This window comes from Muntiacus reevesi, chromosome 8 (assembly GCF_963930625.1).
Source record: "Muntiacus reevesi chromosome 8, mMunRee1.1, whole genome shotgun sequence".
Classification (NCBI taxonomy): domain Eukaryota; kingdom Metazoa; phylum Chordata; class Mammalia; order Artiodactyla; family Cervidae; genus Muntiacus; species Muntiacus reevesi.
Window position 1 is genome coordinate 59,845,691 of NC_089256.1, and position 23,159 is coordinate 59,868,849.

A 23,159-nucleotide genomic window follows, 5' to 3' on the forward strand; every position below is an offset into this window, starting at 1 on the left:
CTTTACCACTGAACCACCAGGAAATCCTCAGCAAAAACATGATTGGTCATATATTTGTTCATAAAACATAGTTTCAAGTAACCCACATCATATTCACAAGGACTTCATTGTCTAACCATGTTAAATTACTGTAGGAGTCTCAATATAACATTTCTGTTATCTTCCAGTGTATTAGTTCACTCAAATAATGAAATGGAATTAATTTGGTGTATCTTGTTCTTAATGAACACATTTATCTTTGATGATCACAAATTCCTTTTTGCAAACCATCTCCTTAATGAATTATTCTGAAATTTCATTAGATATTGATTTTTAAGCTCACCAGTCAGCAACATCTTTTACCATCTTTTTGCCTATTCAAAAATCAAAATATTTGCCCATCCCTAGTCTACTGGCCTCTTTTCTTTTCTTAGAAATTTCTCTGTGCTATAATCACATCAGCACAATCTCCAGGCTTAAAATCAAGGCACTTTGATGGAAAAACCTGGAAATAAATACTAGTTGCTAGAACTTTTGATGTTCATATTATTGGAGGTATGAGTTGTGCCAACCTACTTCATTTTCATCTTAATAGTGCATGATGTATTAATTTGAGTCCTGTTTGCTATTCAAAGCAGATGGAAATATAATCCTAGAATAAACACACAATTCAATTTGACTAATCTCAGAGAACATAACACTAATGATGTCTAATAACATGACTATTTTTACTGAGTGCTTTTCATCAGCCAGTCAGATTTTAAATTTGTATTCACTCAAAAAGGGAGAAGACTACACTTAGTGACAAAGAAAGATACAAGTCATATTTACGAACAACTAGCCTAATAGCTTCCCTGGTAGCTCAGCTGGTAAAGAATCTGCCTGCAATGCAGGACACCCCAGTTTGATTCCTGGGTCGGGAAGATCCCTGAGAGGAGGGATAGGCCACCCACTCCCATATTCTTGGGCTTCCCTGGTGGCTCAGATAGTAAAGAATCCGCCCACAATGTGGGAGACCTGGGTTTGAACCCTGGGTTGGGCAGATCCACTGGAGGAGGGCATGACAATCCACTCCAGTATTTTTGCTTGTAGAATCCCCATAAACAGAGGAGCTTGGTGGGCTACAGTCCATGGGGTCACAAAGAGTCGGACACGATTGAGCGACTAAACACAGCATAGCCTAATAACTTAAGAAGTGGACAAGTATTGCCAAGGATTTGAAGAAATTGGAAACCTCAGACATTGCTGTGATTATTGTATGCTAAATGGTCCCAATAGTTTGGCAGTTTCTCAAAAAGCTAAAACATAGAATTACCATGTATGTGTGCCTAGTTGCTCAGTTGTGTCCAACTCTCTGCAGCTCCATGGACTGTAGCCCGCCAGGCTCCTCTGTACATGGGATTTCCCAGGCAAGAGTACTGGAGTGGGCTGCCATTCCCTCCTGCAAGGGATCTTCCTGACCCAGAGATTGGACCTGCATCTCTGTGTCTCCTGCACTGGCAGGTGGATTCTTTACCACTAGTGCTACCTGGGAAGTAACAGAATTATCATATGATCAAGCAATTCTACTTCTAGGTAGATACCCCAGAGAATTAAAAACATAGTTTACATGAAAACATGTATAGGAATTTCCCTGGTGGTCCAGTGGTTAAGACTGCACTTCCAATGCAGGGAGCATGAGTTCAATCTCTGATCAAGAAACTAAGACCCCCACAGACCATATAGGACAACCAAAAAATAAAAAAATAAAAACACTACATGCACATAAAATGTGCACCATTATTCATAATAGCCAAAAAGTAGAAATAACTCAAATATCCCCCAGCTGATGAACAGATAGACAAAATGTGGATATCCAGTCTTAAAAAGGAATGAAGTACTGATATATCCTACAACATGGATGAATCTTAAAAACATTATGCTAAGTGAAGGAAACAGTATGCAAAAGGCCATACATTCTGTGAGTCCATTTATATGAAATGTCCAGAATATATAAACCCACAGCGACAGATTAGTGTCTATTAAATAGATATGTGTTTGCCGGAGATAAGGAGAGAGGGGAATGGTAAGTGACTGCTTAATAGATACAGGGTTTCTTTTTGAGATGTTGGAATGTTCTGGATTTGAGAGTCGTGATGTACAACTTTGTGAATATACTAAAAATGATTGAATTGAACATTTTCAAAGCGTGAATTGTGTATGAGTTCTATCCAATAAGAAGTAATTATCCTTCAAGACAAAAGCACATCACTTGAAATTTAAAAGAAAAAAGTCTTTATGGATAAGAAAAAAAGAACAAACCTGAATTAAGGGAACATGAATATTACCTGATTAATGATAAGTGCAGAATACAGAGAATCGATATCACTGACAAACATGAAGAGTGTCTAGAACAACTCACGTAGTGAGGAACTAGAGAGAGCTTCTCATGTGAGAAACTATGGTACCTGAGGAAGAGCATAAAAAGTGAAGGCTTAGACAGACTTGTTAGCATATTTAAATATTTGATGAAAGACTCTTCTATTAAAGGGAGACTTAATGTATAACAAAAGTAGAATCAGGGAGTTATTACACCTGAGAACAAAAGCAGAATCAGGAAATGGGAAGTCCTGAGGAACAGGGCAGAATTTTAGCAAGCAAAAATGTCTACCATGCAGAGTATGGGAGAACATCATTGGGAACATTCAAAGAGGGGCGGGTAATCTTGTGCTAGGAATGTTGTTAGGGCTATGTTTGAAAGAATATTAGACTAGATAAGCTAGAGCATCGTTCTTTCTCAGTCAGTTCAGTCAGTTCAGTCAGTTCAGTCAGTTCAGTCGCTCAGTCGTGTCTGACTCTTTGAGACCCCATGAATCGCAGCAGGCCAGGCCTCCCTGTCCATCACCAACTCCTGGAGTTTACTCAAACCCATGTCCATCGAGTTGGTGATGTCATCCAGCCATCTCATCCTCTGTCGTCCCCTTCTTCTCCTGCCCCCAATCCCTTCCAGCATCAGGGTCTTTTACAATGAGTCAACTCTTCCCATGAGGTGGCCAAAGTATTGGAGTTTCAGCTTCAGCATCAGTCTTTCCAATGAACACTCAGGACTGATCTCCTTTAGGATGGACTGGTTGGATCTCCTTGCAATCCAAGGGACTCTCAAGAGTCTTCTTCAACACCACAGTTCAAAAGCATCAATTTTTTGGCGCTCAGCTTTCTTCACAGTCCAACTCTCACATCCATACATGACCACTGGAAAACCATAGCCTTGACCAGTCGGACCTTTGTTGGCAAAGTAATGTCTCTGCTTTTTAATATGCTATCTAGGTTAGTCATAACTTTCCTTCCAAGGAATAGGCATCTTTTCATTTCATGGCTGCAGTCACCATCTGCAGTGATTTTGGAGGCCAAAAAAGTAAAGTCTGACACTGCTTCCACTGTCTCCCCATCTACTTCCAATGAAGTGATGGGACCAAATGCTATGATCTTAGTTTTCTGAATGTTGAGCTTTAAGCCAATTTTTTCACTCTCCTCTTTCACTTTCATCAAGAGGCTTTTTAGTTCCTCTTCACTTTCTGCCATAAGGGTGGTGGCATCTGCATAGCTGAGGTTATTGATATTTCTCCCTGCAATCTTGATTCCAGCTTGTGCTTCTTCCAGCCCAGCGTTTCTCATGATATACTCTGCATATAAGTTAAATAAGCAGGGTGACGATATACATCCTTGACGTACCCCTTTTCCTATTGGGAACCAGTCTGTTGTTCCATGTCCAGTTCTAACTCTTGCTTCCTGACCTGCATACAGGTTTCTCAAGAGGCAGGTAAGGTGGTCTGGTATTCCATCTCTTTCAGAATTTTCCACAGTTTTTTGTCCCTCCTTCTAAATGGTGCCAATTTGTCAGAAAAATCTGGAAACGATTATTATTAGCAGATGAAATAGTCTCTCAATAAAATGATATGGTGGGAAATCAGGAGAAAGATCTGAGAAAATATAAAGGTGAACTATAACCTAACTGTTGAAGAAGGCAATGGCACCCCACTCTAGTACTCTTGCCTGGAAAATCCCATGGACAGAGGAGCCTGGTTGGCTGCTGTCCATAGGGTTGCATAGAGTTGGACACGACTGAAGTAACTTGGCATGCATGCATGCATTGGAGAAGGAAATGGCAACCCACTCCAGTATTCTTGCCTGGAGAATCCCAGGGGCGGGGGAGCCTGGTGGGCTGCCGCCTATGGGGTCTCACAGAGTCGGACATGACTGAAGCGACTTAGCAGCAGCAGCAGCAGAGCCTAACTGTACTTTCAATATGAACTGAAACTGGATGCCAGAGAATACCAGGAATGTCATATAAAAAGGTTCTTTACCATTGAGAAAGGACATTTCATGCATGATTTTCAGTTCAGAAGTTGACAGATGACATTTTATGAAAAACTATTTGCAAACCTAAAGTGATAAGCAGAGCCCACTGGAAAACTGAGAGGTGGAAACATGGGAGATAGCCCTGAATGAATTCTCAGTTTAGATTTTTGGTTGCATTCAATTCAGATTTTGTTTCAGCACATCGGTGTGATCTTTATGCTCAGTAATACATCATTGATCTCTGACATTTCAACTGGTAAAAATGATTAACATCTGACTGAGTCATTTTTGCCATAGCTGGATCTTGTTTAGAAACGATGATGGTTTACCTTCATCATTAAAACATTGAATATGTATATGGAGTAGGGTTGGTGTATCTCCAAGTTTCAAAAATTATCATTACTGATAGTACTTGTGTAGTGAAGAAACTATTTTTATCCCATTTCTTATTTCAGACAGTTTTATGAGCAACTGTTCTCCTCAAATGTCAGCCAACTTCCCTGTGAAGTGAGTATTCATGGCCAATTTCTTCACTATATTACTTAGTATAGGTTAAAATTCTTTAACAGACAGACCTAAATTTCTTTCTTTCGCCAGTAACAGTCCATGTTGGTTCCAGTCAGTGGGGCAACTCTCCTCCACAAAATCATTTGAAAAGTCAGGCTTCTGTGGATTTATCCTCCCCTGGAGCTTTATGTCTACTTGTATTCCACAGTGAGAGGGGAAGTGACATTGTGAGAGATTTTATCACTCCAGCTGGAAAACAACATTTTTCAGTTAGTTTCAGAAAACCTGGTTGTTCACATTGAAAGTGTTAGTTGCTCAGTCACGTCTGACTATGTGCAATCCTATGGACTGTAACCTCTGTCCGTGGAATTCTCCAGGCAAGAATACTGGAGCGGGTTGCCATTCCCTTCTCCAGGGAATGTTCCCAACCCAGGAATTGAACCTAGGTCTCCCACGTCACAGGCAGATTCCTTACCATCTGAGTCACCAGGGAAGCCCTAATATTTTGCAATTTGTCTCAGAAAACCTGACTGGTTCACCAAAGCAGTCTGCTATGATGGCTTCAGACATTATTAAATGAAGTTTCACAACACCACACCTGGATTCCAGAGCTAAAAGATAACCAATGCAGGGAAAGTCAAGTTTAGATAACTAGCTCTGTTTTCACCATGGGTATATATTTGGATGTTCTAGTACACAAACGTTTTATATTTATATTCTTAGATTTTTCTTTTAGGGCTTCCCTGTTGACTCAGACAGGAAAGAATTTGCCTGTAATGCAGGAGACTCAGGTTTGGTCCCTGGGTCAGGAAGATCCCCTGGAGAAGAAAATGGCAGTATTTCCTTACCAGTAATACCCATGCCAGTATTCTTGCCTGGAAAATCCCCTGGACAGAGGAGGCTGGCAGGCTACATACAGTTGATTTACAGTATTGTGTTTGTTTTAGGTATACAGCAAGTGATTTATCATATTTATATACATACATATTTTCTCCAGATTCTTTTCCACTATAGGTTATTGTTGTTGTTGTTCAGTCACCCAGTCATGTCTGACTTTGCCACCCTATGGACTGCAGCATGCCAGTCCCTCACCATCTCCTGGGTTTGCCCAGGTTCATGTTCATTGCATTGGTGATGCCATCCAGCCATCTCATCCCATCTTGCCCTCTTCTCCTTCTGCCCTAATCTTTCCCAGCATCAGGGACTTTTCCAATGAGTTGTCTGTTCACATCAGATGACCAAAATACTAGAGCTTCAACTTCAGTATCAGTCCTTCTAGTGAATATTCAGGGTTCATCTTCCTTAAGATTGATTGATTGGATCTCCTTGCTGTCCAAGGGACTTTCAGGAATCTTCTCCAGCACCAGTTTCAAAGCATCAATTCTGGCATTCTGCCTTCTTTATGGTCCAGCTCTCACACCCATACATGACCACTGGGAAGACTTTAACCTTGACTATACAGACCTTTGTCAGCAGAGTAAAGTCTCTGCTTTTCAACACACTGTCTAGGTTTGTCATTGCTTTCCTGCCAAGAAGCAATCATCTGATTTCATGGCTGCAGTCACTGTCTGCAGTGATTTTGGAGCCCAAGAAGAGGAAATCTGTCACCTCTTCCACCTTTCCCCCTTCTATTTGCCATACAATAATGGAGCTGGATGCCATGATATTAGTTTTTTAATATTTAGTTTTAGGCTGGCTCTTTCACTCTCCTCTTTCACCATCATCAAGAGGCTCTTTTTTAGTTCCTCTTCACTTTCTGCCATTAGATTGGTATCATCCACTTATCTGAGGTTGTTGATGCTTCTCCTGCCTGTCTTGATTCTGGCTTATAACTCATCCAGCCTAGTATTTCTTATGATGGGCTCAGCATATAGGTTAAACAAACAGGGTGACAGCAGAGAGCCCTGTCAGACTCCTTTCTCTATCTTGAACCAGTCGGTTGTTCCATACATTGTTCTAACTGCTTCTTCTTGACCTGCATACAGAGACAGGTAAGAAGGTCTGGTATTCCCATCTAAGAGCTTTTCACAGTTTGTCGTGATCCACACAGTCAAAGGTTTTAGTGTAGTCGATGGAACAGAGATAGATGTCTTCCTGAAATTCCCTTGCTTTCTCTATAATCCAGCAAATGTTGGCAATTTTATCTCTAGTTCCTCTTCCTTTTCTAAACCCAGCTTGGATATCTGGAAGTTCTGGGTTCACATAATGATGAAGTCTAGCATGCAAGATTTCAGCCTCCTGCACTGCAGGTAAATTCTTTACCACTGAGTCACCAGGGAAGCCCCTGCTTATAGGTTATTACAAGATATTCAATATACTTCTTTTTAAAAATTCTTTCTATTATGGTTTATTACAGGGTATTAAATACAGTTCCCTGTGCTATATAGTAGGAATGTCTTGTTTATCCATTCTATATATAATAATTTTATATAGTTAGTCCCAACTCCCAATCCAACCCCTCCACCCCCACAACCACAAGTCTGTTCTCTGAGTCTGACATATTCATTTATGTCATATGTTAGATTCAACATGAAAGTGATATCATATGGCATTTGTCTTTATCTTGCTGACTGACTTCATTTAGTATAATAATCTCTAGGTCCATCCATGTAACTGAAAATGGTATTACTTCATTTTTTTAATGGCTGAGTAATAGCCCATTGTATCTGTGTACCACATCTTTATCCATTCATCTGTCAGTGGACATTTAGGTTGCTTCCATGTCTTGACTATTATAAATAGTGCTGTTATGAACATAGGAGTGTATCTACTTTTTAAATCATAGTTTTCTCCAAGTATATGCCCAGGAGTGGGGTTGATGGATCATATGGCAACTCTCTTTTTAGTTTTTTTAGGAATCTCCATACTGTTCTCCATAGTGGCTGCACCAGCTTACATTCCCTCAAAAAGTGTAGGAGGGTTCCCTTTCTCCACATTCTCTCCAGTATTTGTTATTTGTAGATTTTTTAATGATGACTATTGAATATATTTCTGATCAACTGATCTATTTGTGAATTGCAACACCATGACAATAATGAAAATGACATATTTAACAAGCAAAATTAGTAACATGCAGATGATCTGGAAATGCATTAGTCAAGAGGAATGGCATCTTGTTAAGTGGCACTTGTTGAGACAAATAAGACAACTTAAGAATGTAACAGTTCAACCAATGATCAAGAGATTGTCAAGGGGGTCAAGTGGTATGTAAACAGTATCATGGTGGCACATTGCTAAATTGGCTTGCCACACTGCCATAGATTGGGCCCATAAGGAATACAGATAGATTTAGACAGTTTATCATCTACATAGAGAGCAAAAGGAAGATCAGCCTGGTGTCAGCTCCCGGGGGCCCTAGTCTCACAGTGTGACACTAAACAGGAGGGATTGGATGACAGATTACAGGAAGTGTGGGGATCGCTCTGTTGTTCAGGAGCAGGACAGAGGCAGCAATTACATGAACCAGAGAGTGAGTGCCTTCTTCAATTTTGCCCACTGGGGCCCCTTTTTTGCTCACCCTAGCACTGCCCTGCTGAGGAGCCAACTCTGAACTACTGCCAGGCAATTTTATGGATTTACACAGATGTTTGCAGCTGTATCTAAGGGAAAGAAAGTGCAAGGCAGAAAGTTCTGTGTTTAACTAAAACTAGGGCAATAAATAGGGCTTCCCAAGTGGTGCTAGTGGTAAAGAACCCACCTGCCAATGCAAGAGGCATAAGAGATGAAAATTCAACCCCTGGGTTGGGAAGATCACCTGGAGAAGGTCACAGCAACCCACTCCAGTATTCTTGCCTGGAGAATCCCTTGGACAGAGGAGACTGGTGGGTTGAAAGGGTTTTGCAAAGAGTCAGACACCACTGAAGTGACTTAGCATGCACACAGGGAGATACATGAGAAATGACCTGTGACTGACTCCAAGATACAGAAGAGAAAAATGCCTCAAAATGGCTTCACACTGTGCTTATCTCCACTTGCTCCAGGAGCAGTTTCAGAACTGTTAAGCCTTGCCTACATGACCTTTGTGGAGATGTTCAAAGTTGTTAGGATGAACGGCAAAATTGTCCCCCTGGGAAACAATACTGAATCTCTTGCTTCCTATAGTCAGGGAATGCTGTGCTGGTTATACAAGGTCTCTCCAAGCAGAGCAGACTATTAATCTTACATCGAGATTTTGGGTAAGGTGGAGCTGAGAGATTGGTGAATTTTAGAGGCAGTAGAGATTGATACCACTTATAAGAAGCTGGTTGATATTGAATGTTAGCACTCAGAGACTTGTGCCCAGGGCTATTCATGATTGGCTGGCTATCGAAAGTGAGGGACTGTCCTTGATGGATTAGATGGTTCTGACTGCTACTTGTTTCCAGGGCTTCAAGGCCATGGGTACTTTCCTAGGAGCAGGAACCTGGTTTTATTTTCAATGTGCTGTGCTTGATCACTCAGTTGTGTCCAATTCTGTGACCCCATGAACTGTAGCCTGCCAGGCTCCTCTGTCCATGGGGATGTTCCAGGCAAGAATACTGGAGTGGGTTGCCATGCCCTCCTCCAGGGGATCTTCCCAACCCAGGGATCGAACCCAGGTCTCCCCCATTGCAGGGAGATTCTTTACTGTCAGAGCCATCAGGGAAGCCCTGGTGGGTAAATAGGTAAAAGAATGTCACATCTACTTCTGCTTTATTGTTATGCCAAAGCCTTTGACTGTGTGGATCATAACAAACTGTGGAAAATTCTGAAAGAGATGGGAATACCAGACCACCTGACCTGCCTCCTGAGAAATCTGTATGCAGTTCAAGAAGCAACAGTTAGAACCAGACATGGAACAACAGACTGGTTCCCAATTGGGAAATGAGTATGTCAAGGCTGTATATTGTCACCCTGCTTATTTAACTTATATGCAGAGTACATCATGCAAAATGCTAGGCTGGATGAAGCACAAGTTGGAATCAAGATTGCCAGGAGAAATATCAATAACCTCAGATACGCAGATGCCACCACCCTTATGGTAGAAAGTGAAGAGGAACTGAAGAGCCTCTTGATGAAAGTGAGAGTGAAAAAGCTGGCTTAAAACTCAGCATTCAAAAAACAAAGATCATGGCATCTGGTCCCATCACTTCATGGCAAATAATTGGAAAACAATGGAAACAGTGACAGCCTTTATTTTCTTGGGCTCCAAAATCACTGTAGATGATGACTGCAGCCATGAAATTAAAAGACACTTGCTACTTGAAAGAAAAGTTATGAACAACTTAGACAGCATATTAAAAAGCAGAGACATCACTTTGCCGACAAAGGTCCATCTGGTCAAAGCTATCGTTTTTCCAGTAGTCATGTATGGATGTGAGAGTTGGACTATAAAGAAAGCTGAGTGCCAAAGAATTGATGTTTTTGAACTGTGGTATTGGAGAAGACTCTTGAGAGTCCCTTGGACTGCAAGGAGATCACACCAGTCAATTGTAAAGGAAATCAGTCCTGAATATTCATTGGAAGGACTGATGCTGAAGCTGAAACTCCAATATTTTGGTCACCTGATGTGAAGAACTGACTCCTTGGAAAAGACCCTGATGCTGGGAAAGATTGAAGGCAGGAGGAGAAGGGGACAACAGAGGTTGAGATGGTTGGATGGCATCACTGAATCAATGGACATGAATTTGAGCAAGCTCCAGGAGTTGGTGATGGACAGGGAGGCCTGGCATGCTGCAGTCCATGGGGTCGCAAGGAGTTGGACACGACTGAGCAACTGAACTGAACTGAAAAGAATATCTGTGAAAATAATCCTTAATTGTCGCTAAAATTTGTGAAACATCAGTGAATAAAACCACTCCATTGTTTTGTTTTTTCTCTGAAACTTCCAGACTGCCTTCTGGTCAGTTGATGGGCTGTGGAGACAACCTGAGGCCAACTGCATCTTCAAAAACTTTGTCCCAGTCTGAACCCAGCCTCTTTTATCTTTAGTCTTTGGTCTGCTGCCTAGGACGAAATAGTTGCTCGATTCATAGTTGAAGTTTTAATATTAGAAATAATCCTTAGGAATGGCAGAAGGGGGGAAAAAAATGGAAGGATTGGGCAGACAAGAAAGTGGTAGGTTCCACAAGGTTGCTGCATGACAGTTGTGTACATGTTTGGTTGATATTAGTACCTTACTCCCTTAGATGAAATGCATGAAGTGTTTTATGTGTTCCAGGTGCGTGTCATATCACATAACTGTCAGGATCCCACATATCTGTCTTTGTTAAGAAGGATAATGAAGATGAAGACTGTGATGAAGCTCCACCAACGTAGTGAATCTAGAACTTGTCCAGGGAAGACAGCCCCTCTGGGCCAGGGGTTTGCAAATCTGAACTTGCTGGCAGTTTCACGCATCTCCCATGCGTCCTCCCTGACCTACTTTGTGATCGGAGCAGAACAGGCGCCAGCGAAGAGGAAGAGACGGCAAAGGTGTGCTGAGAACCGGGCTGCGGTCGGGGAAGGAGGGGGACTGAGATGGAGGATGCGCATCAGAGCCCGGGAGCAGCCCGTGGCGGGAGGAGGTTCCGGGGCGGGAGGCGGTGCCGGGTTCACATTGGCCCAAAAGACGCCCCTCCCTCCCGGGACGCGCCCAGAGAAAGTGATCTTGCCTCGCAGCTGAGGGGCGAGGCGACTTCGGAGCAACTGAGTAACCATGGCTGAGTTCACGCGGCTGCAGAACAGCCTGGCGCTGATCCGTCTACGAAACCCGCCAGTCAATGCGATCAGGTAACGGGTTCTCGGCGATCAGTCCGGGGACGGCGAGCAGGGTCGTAGCTGCCTGCCTGCAGTGGAGGCTTTGACTCGCCCCTGCTGGTTTAAACAGAGAAAGACACTGGCACGGATAGAATCAGGGTATATGCCAGAACCTTTTACATTGGTATGCTCGGTACCTGTTTGCAGAGAACTCTCATCTCCGTTTCGCTGTTAAAGAAACCGAGGCTGAGAGGCAGACAGACGGCTAGAAGTTGGGGAGCTGCGCCCGAACCGGTCTGTCCGTGCCAACTTCGCTCTGAACTCTTCTGCTTACTTGCAACTTTGACTTCTCAGATGTACTTTCTAGTCCAGAGGTCTTAGTGCTGTGCTGCCTGGACCTTGATCCCTCCCTTCTCAACCTGGAGTCCAGGCCACCCTTACAATGTGTGACTAAAAGCTTTGAGAGTCCAAAAATAAGATGGCTTCACACTGTTAAAAATAAAGATCCCCATTAATGCCAATATAGTGAGTAAAAGAGAATTATGTCCTGGCCCAGAAACACAAAGATGTATCTCTTGGTTTTTTTCTAAACCTCAAGGTCTTAGTGCTTCAGTGAAGATCCATGTTAGAATAAGCTCATGTTGACCACCAGCCCAGGTTGGATGCATGAGACAAGTGTTCCGGCCTGGTGCACTGGGAAGACCAAGAGGGATTGGGTAGAGAGGGAGATGGGAGGGGGGATCGGGATGGGAAATACATATAAATCCATGGCTGATTCATGTCAATGTATGACAAAAACCACTGCAATATTGTAAAGTAATTAGCCTCCAACTAATAAAAATAAATGAAAAAAAAAAAAAGAATAAGCTCGTATCAGAATTAGCCTATTAAATAGCATTTCCTGAAAAACTGCTGTGCTTTTTATGTTCTTTTATCGTGGAGTACTTTTCTTTTAATTTTTAAACTAGTAAAAGCATTACTTTAAAAAGTGAGGTTAATGCTGCTGTTTTGAAAATTAATGACATTATATAGGTTTGTGCTTAGTCAATTTAGTCGTGTCTGAATCTGTGTGACCCTATGGACTGTTGCTGGCTTGGCTCCTCTGTCTATGCGATTCTCCAGGCAAGAATACTGGAGTGAGTTGCCATGCCCTCCTCCAGAGGATCTTTTCCACCCAGGGATTGAACTCTTATGCCTCTTGCACTGGCAGGGAAGTTTTCACCACTAGCACCACCCGGTTCTTTTATATCTCTGAAAAAAGTGTAGTGATCAACCTAGGAAAAAACCACCCATCCACAGGGTGGTTATGTCAGACTTAGTTATGTCTGACTTTTCGATCCCATGCACTGCAGCCTACGAGGCTCTTCTGTCCATGGGATTTTCCAGGTAAGAATACTGGAGTGGGTTGCCATTTCCTACTCCAGGGGATCTTGCAACTCAGCCACGTCTTTTGCATCTCCTGCATTGGCAGGCAGATTCTTTACCACTGCACCACCAGCTATCGTTATTTGTGTTAGGCAAAGGCCTGTTACAAGCCCCTACCAACAGGCCCTGCTGCTCAGGATTCATTGCAGCTGCATCAGGATCTTCTCCACTTGGCGATAAACACTCTCTTGCTCTTTCCTCTTAAACTTGTATGTAGGTGAAGGTATATGTCCTAGCATGATCATCCAGTTTAACAGGTTCCCATTTTTTTTTCTTTTTGCTTTACACTTTTCATCTTCTTTTCCTTTCCCCCTTCCTATTTCTAATTTTATGTGGGAGATTATTTCTTCCTAGATAAGTGAGAGATTCTTATTTGAATACTTTTTGGCCCAAACAGATCAAATCTTTCTTTGTTCCTTTAGCTAAGCCAGATTTCTTTCTGTTTGGATAAATGCCAACCCTCTTTATAAATGTAGGACTTGCCTAATTACTAGATTTGTCTCCCATAACAATGGCTTTTGTATATTTTTTAATTATATTCCACACAGTCATCCATGTTTTACATAGCAACCTAGGACATGCACACACAAACACACATACAAATATGTAACTGAAAATAAAGTTTAGTGAAACAAACTCTTCTTTTTATTTGATGTATTCTATTTTCACTTTGTTTCTTTCAAAAATGCTGGTCACAAGCCATGACTTTATTTGATAACTTCTGGTTTTAAAAAATGGTCACGAAAAAGACTTCTAAAGTGACAGAAGGTAAAGTTCTTTGGTCATCACTCATGAAATGTTATCTTTAGACTCCATTTCTCCATACCTGACAATATTAAGGGGAGAAAATAGTTACTTAACCCCTGTGACTTTGATATTGCTATGAAGGTGTGGTCCTTTTTCACTCAGCTAAAATCTAATTTTTCTTTTTTTTCTTGTTTGATTTTTGCAAAATTGTGTGTCTGTGTCTGTGTGTATACTCAGTCACCCAGTTGTGTCTGACTATTTGCAACCCCATGGACTGTAGCCCACCTAGTTCCTCTGTCCATAGCATTTTCCAGACGAGAATTCTGGACACATTTCTTGTGTCTCCTAAGGCAAATTCCACAGCTTGCTACCTACAACTAGGAATATTTTCCCATAACTACTTGAAATATGTCTTGTATTTAAACTGTCCCCTTTCCCCCTTGCAGGAGAAATTTTAATACCTATCTCATTAAGTCGTTGTGAGGTTTAAATGTGTTAGAGATCTGACACTTACCAAATGTTGTGTGTGTGTGTGTGTGTGTGTGTGTGTGTGTGTGCGCGTGCGCGCGCGCTTAGTTGTGTCCAATTCTGTGACCCCATACACTGTAGCCTACCAGGCTCCTCTGTCCAGGGGATTTTCCAGGCAAGAATATTGGAGTGGGTTGCCGTTGCCTATTCCAGGGGATCTAGAGTGGCTCAGTAGCAGAATCTGCCTGCCAATGCAGGAGACGTTGTTCAGTCTCTGGGTTGGGAACATCCCCTGGAGAAGGAAATGGCAACCTACTCTGGTAGTCTTGCCTGGAAAATTCCATGGACAGAGGAACCTGGCGGGCTACAGTCCATGGGGTCACAGAAGAGTCAGACACAACTTAGCAACTAAACAACAACAAATGATGCAAAATTAACAAGAAGATAAGAAATAAAAGAGTAGGTGTTGATTGAAATGGGAAAAGCCAGACTTGTCTCCTCAGTGGCACAAATTGAGCTCAGTTTGGTTAATTTTGCAGCCATTGTTTACCCAGAAATCAGTATGTGACTTTTGGACTTCTCAGTATTCTGGATGGTTCAAATTCCATTTTCCTTTAGCAGATTTGGTTTCTAATTAAATCAACTGAAGGCAAGAGGTTTTGTTTGATTTCATCTGGGTTAAATGGTGAAAAGTAACTAGTTGAAAGGGAATTACCATATACAAGAGCAAGTATCTCCTTTATTCCCTGAGGTTTTTTAATTAATTTATTTTTTAATACCACAACATTTTGTATTGGGATATAATCAATTAGCAATGTTAGTTGCTGATCTGAACAATCTGGCTTTAGTTGTTTTTTGCTTTAAGTTTTTTTCACCCTGTATAAAAATTTCCCCATTTTACTTAGAATTCTAAGGCAAAATTCACTGGACTCTGGTTTCATAATTTTTTCTTTAGGCAATTCTTCACTCCTCTTTCTGGATCTCCTCCTTTGCCATCCCTTGGCACTTACTGATCCTCTGCTTCTTGGCAAATTCTCCTCTCTTTGGTCTTGTTGGACTCCTTGGTACTGAATCACTCAGCTGAGCCTCTCCCGCCTCTTAAATAAGGATATATCTAGAGGATCTACTCTCAGCTTTTTTTTTCCTTTGGCAAATTCATTCAATCTTGGTTTTAACTATCTCCTCTGGGGATGACTCCCTCATCTACTGAAACTTGACAAAAATTTACCAAATGCCCTTCCTTTCACAGACTTTGCCATTACCTTTCAAATTAGTTAGGCTTGTCTGCTAGTTACAGGAAACTCAACATAATAGTGGATTAAACAAGAAAAAGTTGATGTCTGTCACAGCAGTGTCCTGGAATGACTGGTATGGCTGCTCCACAATCATTGGGACCTCAGTTCCACCTATCTTTTGCTCTGCCATCCTTAATTAGTAGCTTTCACCTCTTGATTCATAATGGCTGCTCCCAATCTAGCCATCATATCTGCATTCCTGCCAGGAGTAGGGAGTTGTAAGAGAGAAAAGCATACCCAATCCTTTAAGAATTATTTCCTAAGGTTGCCAATACTGAGTCCATTTCCATTTCATTGGCCAGAATTTAATGCGCTGAGCTGAACTTGCTGCTGTGAAATATAGTCTTTTATTTTGGACAGCCGTGTGTCCAGCTAAAAACTGATTAATACTTTGAAGAAGGTCAAAGTATTGGTATTAGTTTAAAGTATTAAGTATTAGTTTGTGGGTAACTTACATCCCCTGCCACATGACTTAGACTGTTATTTTTAGACAATTTCAGTTTTCTTTTATTAGGCCAATATGACAAATCAAAAGCACTTTCTTTCAGAATTTCCACATCATTGTCTCTATACCTTTATTACAGCACTCATCTCAGTATGATATTGTGTTGTGTACACTGTTGTTCCTAGGATGTTTTAAACTCCTTTCACTATACATAGAAGATGTGTGTAATATTTTTAAGTTAATAGTGTTGATTCTAAGTGGTCAAAGTTACAGCAAAATGCAGGAAAACACTTTTATTTTCTGAGGTTTATGTGTTTAATCACCTCAGGCCTTACTTTACAGTAGACATATATTATTTCTTAAATTAGTGAAAATTTAACAATAAGTATCTAGGATTTTTCTATATCATGTATATGTTTAATTTTTCATTGTTAGGAAAGAAAAAAATAAACTCTGAGATGGTAGAAATTTGATTGTGACTAATGCTTCATGTAATTTTTTTCCCCTGTTAGTGCAACTGTTGCCCGTGGAATAAAAGAGAGTCTGCAGAAAGCTGTAACAGATGATACAGTTAAAGCCATTGTGATTTGTGGAGCAGATGGCATCTTCTGTGCAGGTAATGTGTCCAACCCTTTCCCACCTTCTCTGACATCTCACACAGACTGAGATCAGTGCTGCATTACCTGTGGCCTTGGGCAATCCTATAGTATGGGTAATGAATCTTGGAGGAAGAAGAAACATTATGGAGAAGGAGACAAAGAGTCACAGGAGAGACTCAGAGAAGATGCTGACCTTACTCTCTTTTATATTGGATTGGGCCTTTGGAGGACATTTAGTTCCAGGCTTGATGGCTGTTATACCTGCTAGTATACACCTAGGGCTACCCTCATAGCTCAGTTGGTAAAGAATCTGCCTGCAATGCAGGAGACCCCAATTCGATTACTTGGTCAGAACGATCCGCTGGAGAAGGGATAGGTTACCCACTCCAGTATTCTTGGGCTTCCTTTGTGGCTTAGCTGGTAAAGAATCCACCTGCAATGCAGGAGACCTGGGTTCAATCCCTAGATTGTGAAGATCCTCTGGAGAAGTGAAAGGCTACCTACACCAGTATTCTGGCCTGAAGAATTCCATGGACTATATATGCAGTCCATGGGGTCACAAAGAGTCAGACACAACTGAGCTACTTTCACTTTTCACTTCAGTATATGCCTACTGGTACATACCTGTTCTGCATATGTCTCTACCCTATGTGAGGTTGGGCAAGTTCCTTAAATCTCCTGAAATCCAATTTCTCTGTTTATAAAATGGATACCATAATATGTATACCTTAACAGAGTTTTGTGAGGTTAAATGAGATAACACATCTGAAAGCCCCTAGAGCAGTACCTGCATGAAGAAGATGTTCAATAAATGTTATTTTTTATTTCACACAGTCTTGAAATGGAGTTCATTTTTCTTCTGTCACCCATCTCATGACCATGCACTCTTAATTATCTTGTGAAGGGGTGGGGTGGAGGACAGATAAATAACAATGAAGTTTCTAGGACAAGCCATCGGCCTCCTGTAATTTAATTTTGTGTGCTTCGCAGCATCTTGGTGAATGCAAGGATCAAACCAAAAATTTCTATTGAAGTTGCCCTAAGTGATGATTTTTAAAGTTTGACTATCAGCATTCAACTGAAATACATTCACTTATCCTACAATTTACGTAGAATTTACTACTGATTTTCAACAGAGATCAAGCCCTGAGCCTTTGGAGTGGGAGCACTGACTCTAAGACCCTAGACACCAGAGAACTAACCCTAGGGAGTATCAAATAGTGAGAACTCACACAAAGGAAACCACTTGAATACAAGACTTGGCATCACCCAACCACCAGTAGCACCCTGTGCAGGATGCCTCATCTAAACAACAAACAAAACAAAAGTACAAACCAAATCATCAGCAGACAGGATTACCACCTCACTCAGCCTTGCTCATCAGAGGAAAAACAAATAAACAAACAAACAAAAACTCAGCTCAAACCAAAAAACAAGTCTCACCCTATATAAAGTTTACACAAACCAGTGGACAACCTTAGGAGGGTAGAAACCAAAAAGAGGAAGGAATTCAACACTGAAGCCTTGGAAAAGGAGATCTGAAACACAGTAAGTTAAAAAAAAAATAATGAAAAGGCAGAGAAATACTACACAAATGAAGGAACCAACTAGAAACACAGAAGTCCAAATAAATGAGGAGGAAATAGGCAAACTACCTGAAAAGAATTGAGAATAATGATAATAAAGATGATCAAAAATCTTGAAAAAAAAATGGAGAAAATGCAAGAATCAATTAACAAAGACCTAGAAGAATAAACATGCAGAGACAAACAGTGCAATTGCTGAAATTAAAAATACTCTAGAAAGAATCAATAGAATATCTGAAGCAGAAGAATGAATCAGTGAGCTGGAAGATAAAATGGTGGAAATAACTTCTGAAGAGCAGAATAAAGTAAAAAGAATGAAAAGAACTAAGGATAGTCTCAGAAACCTCTGGAGCAATATCAAACACATCAACATTCAAATTATAGGGGACCCAGAAGAAGAAGAGAAAAAGATAGGGTATGAGAAAAATTTTGAAGAGATTATAGTTGAAAATTTCCCCAACAGGGAAAAGGAAATAGTCCATCAAGTCCAAGAGGCACAAAGAGTCCCATACAGGATAAACCCAAGGAGAAACATGCCAAGACACATACTAATCAAACTAACGAACACTAAACAGAAAGAAAGAACATTAAAAGCAGCAAGGGAGAAGCAAGAAGTAACATACAAGGGAAACCCCTTATGCTTAACAGCTGATCTTTCAGCAGAAACTCTACAGGCCAGGAGGGAAAGGCAGGATATATTTAAAGTACTGAAAGGGGAAACTCTACAACCAAGATTCCTATACCTGGCAAGGATCTCATTCAAAATTGATGGAGAAATAAAAAGCTTTTCAGACAAGCAAAAGTTAAGAGAATTCAGTATCACCAAACCACCTTTACAACAAATGTTAAAGGGACTTATATAGTAAAGAAATACAAGAGAAGAAAAAAGATCTACAAAATCAACCCCAAACAATTAAGAAAATGACAATAGGCCATATATATCAATAATTACTTTAAATGTAAATGGATTAAATGCTCCAACCAAAAGACAAAGACTGGTTGAATGGATATGAAAACAAGACCCATATATATGCTCTCTGCAAGAAACCCACTTCAGACCTAAAGACACATATAGACTGAAAGTGAGAGGATGGAAAAATATATTCCATGCAAATGGGAAGCAAAAGAAAGCTGGAGTAGCAATCCTCATGTCAGACAAAATAGACTTCAAAATAAAGAAGATCACAAGAGATAAGGAAGGACACTACATAATGATCAAGGGATCAGTCCGAGAGGAAGATGTAACAATTGTAAATACCTATGCACCCAACATAGGAGCACCTCAATACATAAGAAAAACACTAACAGACATAAAAGTAGAAATTGACAGCAACACAATAATTGTAGTAGACTTTAACACCACACTCACTCTCACAATGGACAGATCATCAAAACAGAAAAGTAATAAGGAAACACAAGTCTTAAATAATACCTTAGATGAGATGAATCTCATTGATGTCTTCAGGACATTCCACACAAATGCAGAAGAATACACTTTCTTCTCAAGTGCACATGGAACATTCTCCAAGATAGACCATATCTTGGGTCACAAATCAAACCTCAGTAAATTTAAGAAAAACTGAAATCATATCAATGCAGAAATAAAAAGAATTATAAGAGACTATTATGAACAACTTTATGGCAATAAAATGGATAACCTGGAAGAAATGGACAGTTTCTTAGAAAAGTTCAATCTTCCAAGACTGAACCAGAAGAAATAGAAATTATGAACGACGCATTTACAAGCACTGAAATTGAAGCTGTGATCAAAAATCTCCCCAAAAATAAAAGACCAGGACCAGATGGCCTCACAGGAGAATTCTGTCAAACATTTAGAAAAGAGCTAATGCCTATCCTTCTAAAACTCTTTCAAAAAATTGCAGAGGAAGGGACACTTCCACACTCATTCTACGAGGCCACCATCACCTTGCTACCAAAACCAGACAAAGACAACACAAAAAAAGAAAGGTACCTGCCAATATCATTGATGAACACAGATGCAAAAATTCTCAACAAAATTTTAGCAAACAGAATTCAGCAACACATCAAAAAGCTCACACAACCATGATCAAGTTGGGTTTATTCCAGCAATGGAAGGATTCTTCAATATTCGCAAGTCAATCAATGTGATACACCATATTAACAAATTGAAAGATAAAAAGATATAATCTCAATAGATGCAGAAAAAGCCTTTGACAAAATTCAGCACCCATTTATGATTAAGACTCTTCAAAAACTAGGCATAGAAGGAAACTACCTCAACATAGTAAAGGCCATATATGATAAGCCTACATCAACATTATTCTAATGGTGAAAAACTGAAAGCATTCCCCCTAAGATTAGGAACAAGGCAAGGGTGTCCACTTTCACCACTATTATTCAACATAGTTCTGGAAGTCCTAGCTACAGCAATCAGAGAAGAAAAAGAAATAAAAGGAATCCAGATCAGAAAAAAAGAAGTAAAACTCTCACTGTCTGCAGATGATATGATACTGTACCTAGAAAACCCCAGTATCAGAAAATTACTAGAGCTAATCAGTGAATTTAGCAAAGTTGCAGGATACAAAATCAACACACAGAAATTACTTGCATTTCTATATACTAACAATGAAAAATTAGAGAAATTAAGGAATCAATCCCATTCACCATTACAACAAAAAGAATTAAATATCTAGGAATATACTTACCTACAGAGACAAAAGAACTGTACACAGAAAATTATAAGACACTGGTGAAAGAAATCAAAGATGACATAATCAGATGGAGAGATAGTCCATGTTTCTGAGTAGGAAGAATGAATATTGTGGAAATGACTATACTACCAAATGCAATGTATAGATTCAATGTGATCCCTATCAAATTATCAATGGCATTTTTTACAGAACTAGAATAAAAAATTTCACAATTCATATGGAAACACAAAAGACCCTGAATAACCAAAGCAGTCTTGAGAAAGAAGAATGGAGCTGGAGGAATCAACCTTCCTGACTTCAGATTATACTAACAAAGCTACAGTCATCTAGACAGTATAGTACTGGCATAAAAACAGAAATATTTACCAATGGAACAAGATAGAAAGCCCAGAAATAAACCCATGCACCTATGGGTACTTTATTTTTTTTACAAAGGAGGCAAGAATGTACAATGTGGCAATGACCGCCTCTTCAATAAATGATGCTGAAAAAACTGGACAGCTACATGTAAAAGAGTGAAATTAGAACACTTCCTAACACCACACACAAAGATAAATTCAAAATGGATTAAGGACCTAAATGTAAGACCAAAAACTATAAAACTCTTAGAGGAAAACAGGCAGAACACTTAATGACATAAATCAAAGCAAGATCCTTTATGACCCACCTCCTAGAGTAATGGAAATAAAAACAGAAGTAAACAAGTGGGACCTGATTAAACTTAAAAGATTTTGCACTGCAAAGGAAACTACCTACAAGCAAGGTGAAAAGACAACCCTGAGAATGAGAGAAAATAATAGCAAATGAAACAACTGACAAAGGATTAATTTCTAAAATATACAAGCAGCTCATACAACAAACAACCCAATCAAAAACTGGGAAAAAGACCTAAACAGACATTTCTCCAAAGAAGACATACATATGGCTAACAAACACATGGAAAGATGCTCAACATCACTCATTACTGCTGCTGCTGCTGCTGCTAAGTCACTTCAGTTGTGTCCAACTCTGTGCGACTCCATAGACGGAAACCCACCAGGCTCCCCCATCCTTGGATTCTCCAGGCAGGAACACTGGAGTGGGCTGCCATTTCCTTCTCCAATGCATGGAAGTGAAAAGTGAAAGTGAAGTTGTTCAGTCATGTCTGACTCTTAGCGACCCCATAGACTGCAGCCTACCAGGCTCCTCCGTCCATGGGATTTTCTAGGCAAGAGTACTGGAATGGGTTGCCATTGCCTTCTCCATTATGAGAAATGCAAATCAAAACCACAATGAGATATCACCTCACACCAATCAGAATGGCCATCATCAAAAAGTCTACAAACAATAAATGCTGGAGAGGGTTTGGAGAAAAGGGAATGCTCTTGCACTGTTGGTGGGAATGTGAATTGATACAGCCACTATGGAAGATGGTATGGTGATTCCTTAAAAAACTAGGAATAAAACCACCATATGATCCAGCAATCCCATTCCTAGGCATATACCCTGAGGAAACCAAAATTGAAAAAGACACATGTATCCCATTTTTCATTGCAGCACTCTTTACAATAGCTAGAAGATGGAAGCCACCTAGATGTCTTTTGACAGATGAATGGATAAAGAAGTTGTGGTATATATACACAATGGATATTACTCAGCCATAAAAAGGAATACATTTGAATCAGTTCTGATGAGGTGGATGAACCTAGAGCCTATTACACAGAGTGAAGTGTGCAGAGAGAGAAAGATAAATACCATATTCTAATGCATATGTATGGAATCTAGAAAAATGGTACTGAAGAGTTTATTTGCAGGCCAACAGTGGAGATACAGACATAGAGAATAGACTTATGGACATGGGGGGAGGGAAGGAGAGGGGAGATGTATGCAAAGAATAACATGGAAACTTAGATTGCCATATGTAAAATAGATAGCCAACAGGAATTTGCTGTATGGCTCAGAAAACTCAAACAGGGGCTCTGTATCAACCTAGAGGGGTAGGATGGGAAGGGAGATGGAGGGAGGTTGAAAAGGGAAGGAATATATGCATACCCTTGGCTGATTCATGTTGAGGTTTGACAGAAAACAACAAAATTCTGTGGAGCAATTATCCTTCAATAAAAAAATTTAAAAAAAAATTATCCTGTGAAGATGCAAATATAGTGACAAAATATGGCCAAAGTATCTGAAGTGATGATTTATTCATGATATTTATGGCACCTTTTGTTCTTTTCCCAAATGAATATATTACACTGTTGGCAAAAGTTGCATGGATATGAAGGCCCATTTATTCTTACTGTAGCCAGAGGAATTTTTTTCCTTTTTCTTCTTCTTTTTTTTTTTTAACCAGAGGAGCTTAATGTATATCAGTAGTAATGTAAGAAGAAATAGATGTTGAAATC

At 40.2% G+C, this 23,159-nt stretch overlaps 1 protein-coding gene across 1 annotated transcript in view; it reads left to right on the forward strand.

The window, feature by feature from the left end:
- Nucleotides 1–11,417: 11,417 nt before the first annotated feature.
- EHHADH (enoyl-CoA hydratase and 3-hydroxyacyl CoA dehydrogenase) overlaps nt 11,418–23,159 on the forward strand; it is a 55,567-nt gene continuing 43,825 nt past the window's right edge. Inside the window, exons 1-2 of the mRNA XM_065943546.1 lie at nt 11,418–11,553; nt 16,413–16,516. Of these exons, the coding sequence (XP_065799618.1) occupies nt 11,480–11,553; nt 16,413–16,516 (178 nt within the window). The 5' untranslated portion in view covers nt 11,418–11,479. The remainder of the gene's footprint in view (nt 11,554–16,412; nt 16,517–23,159) is intronic.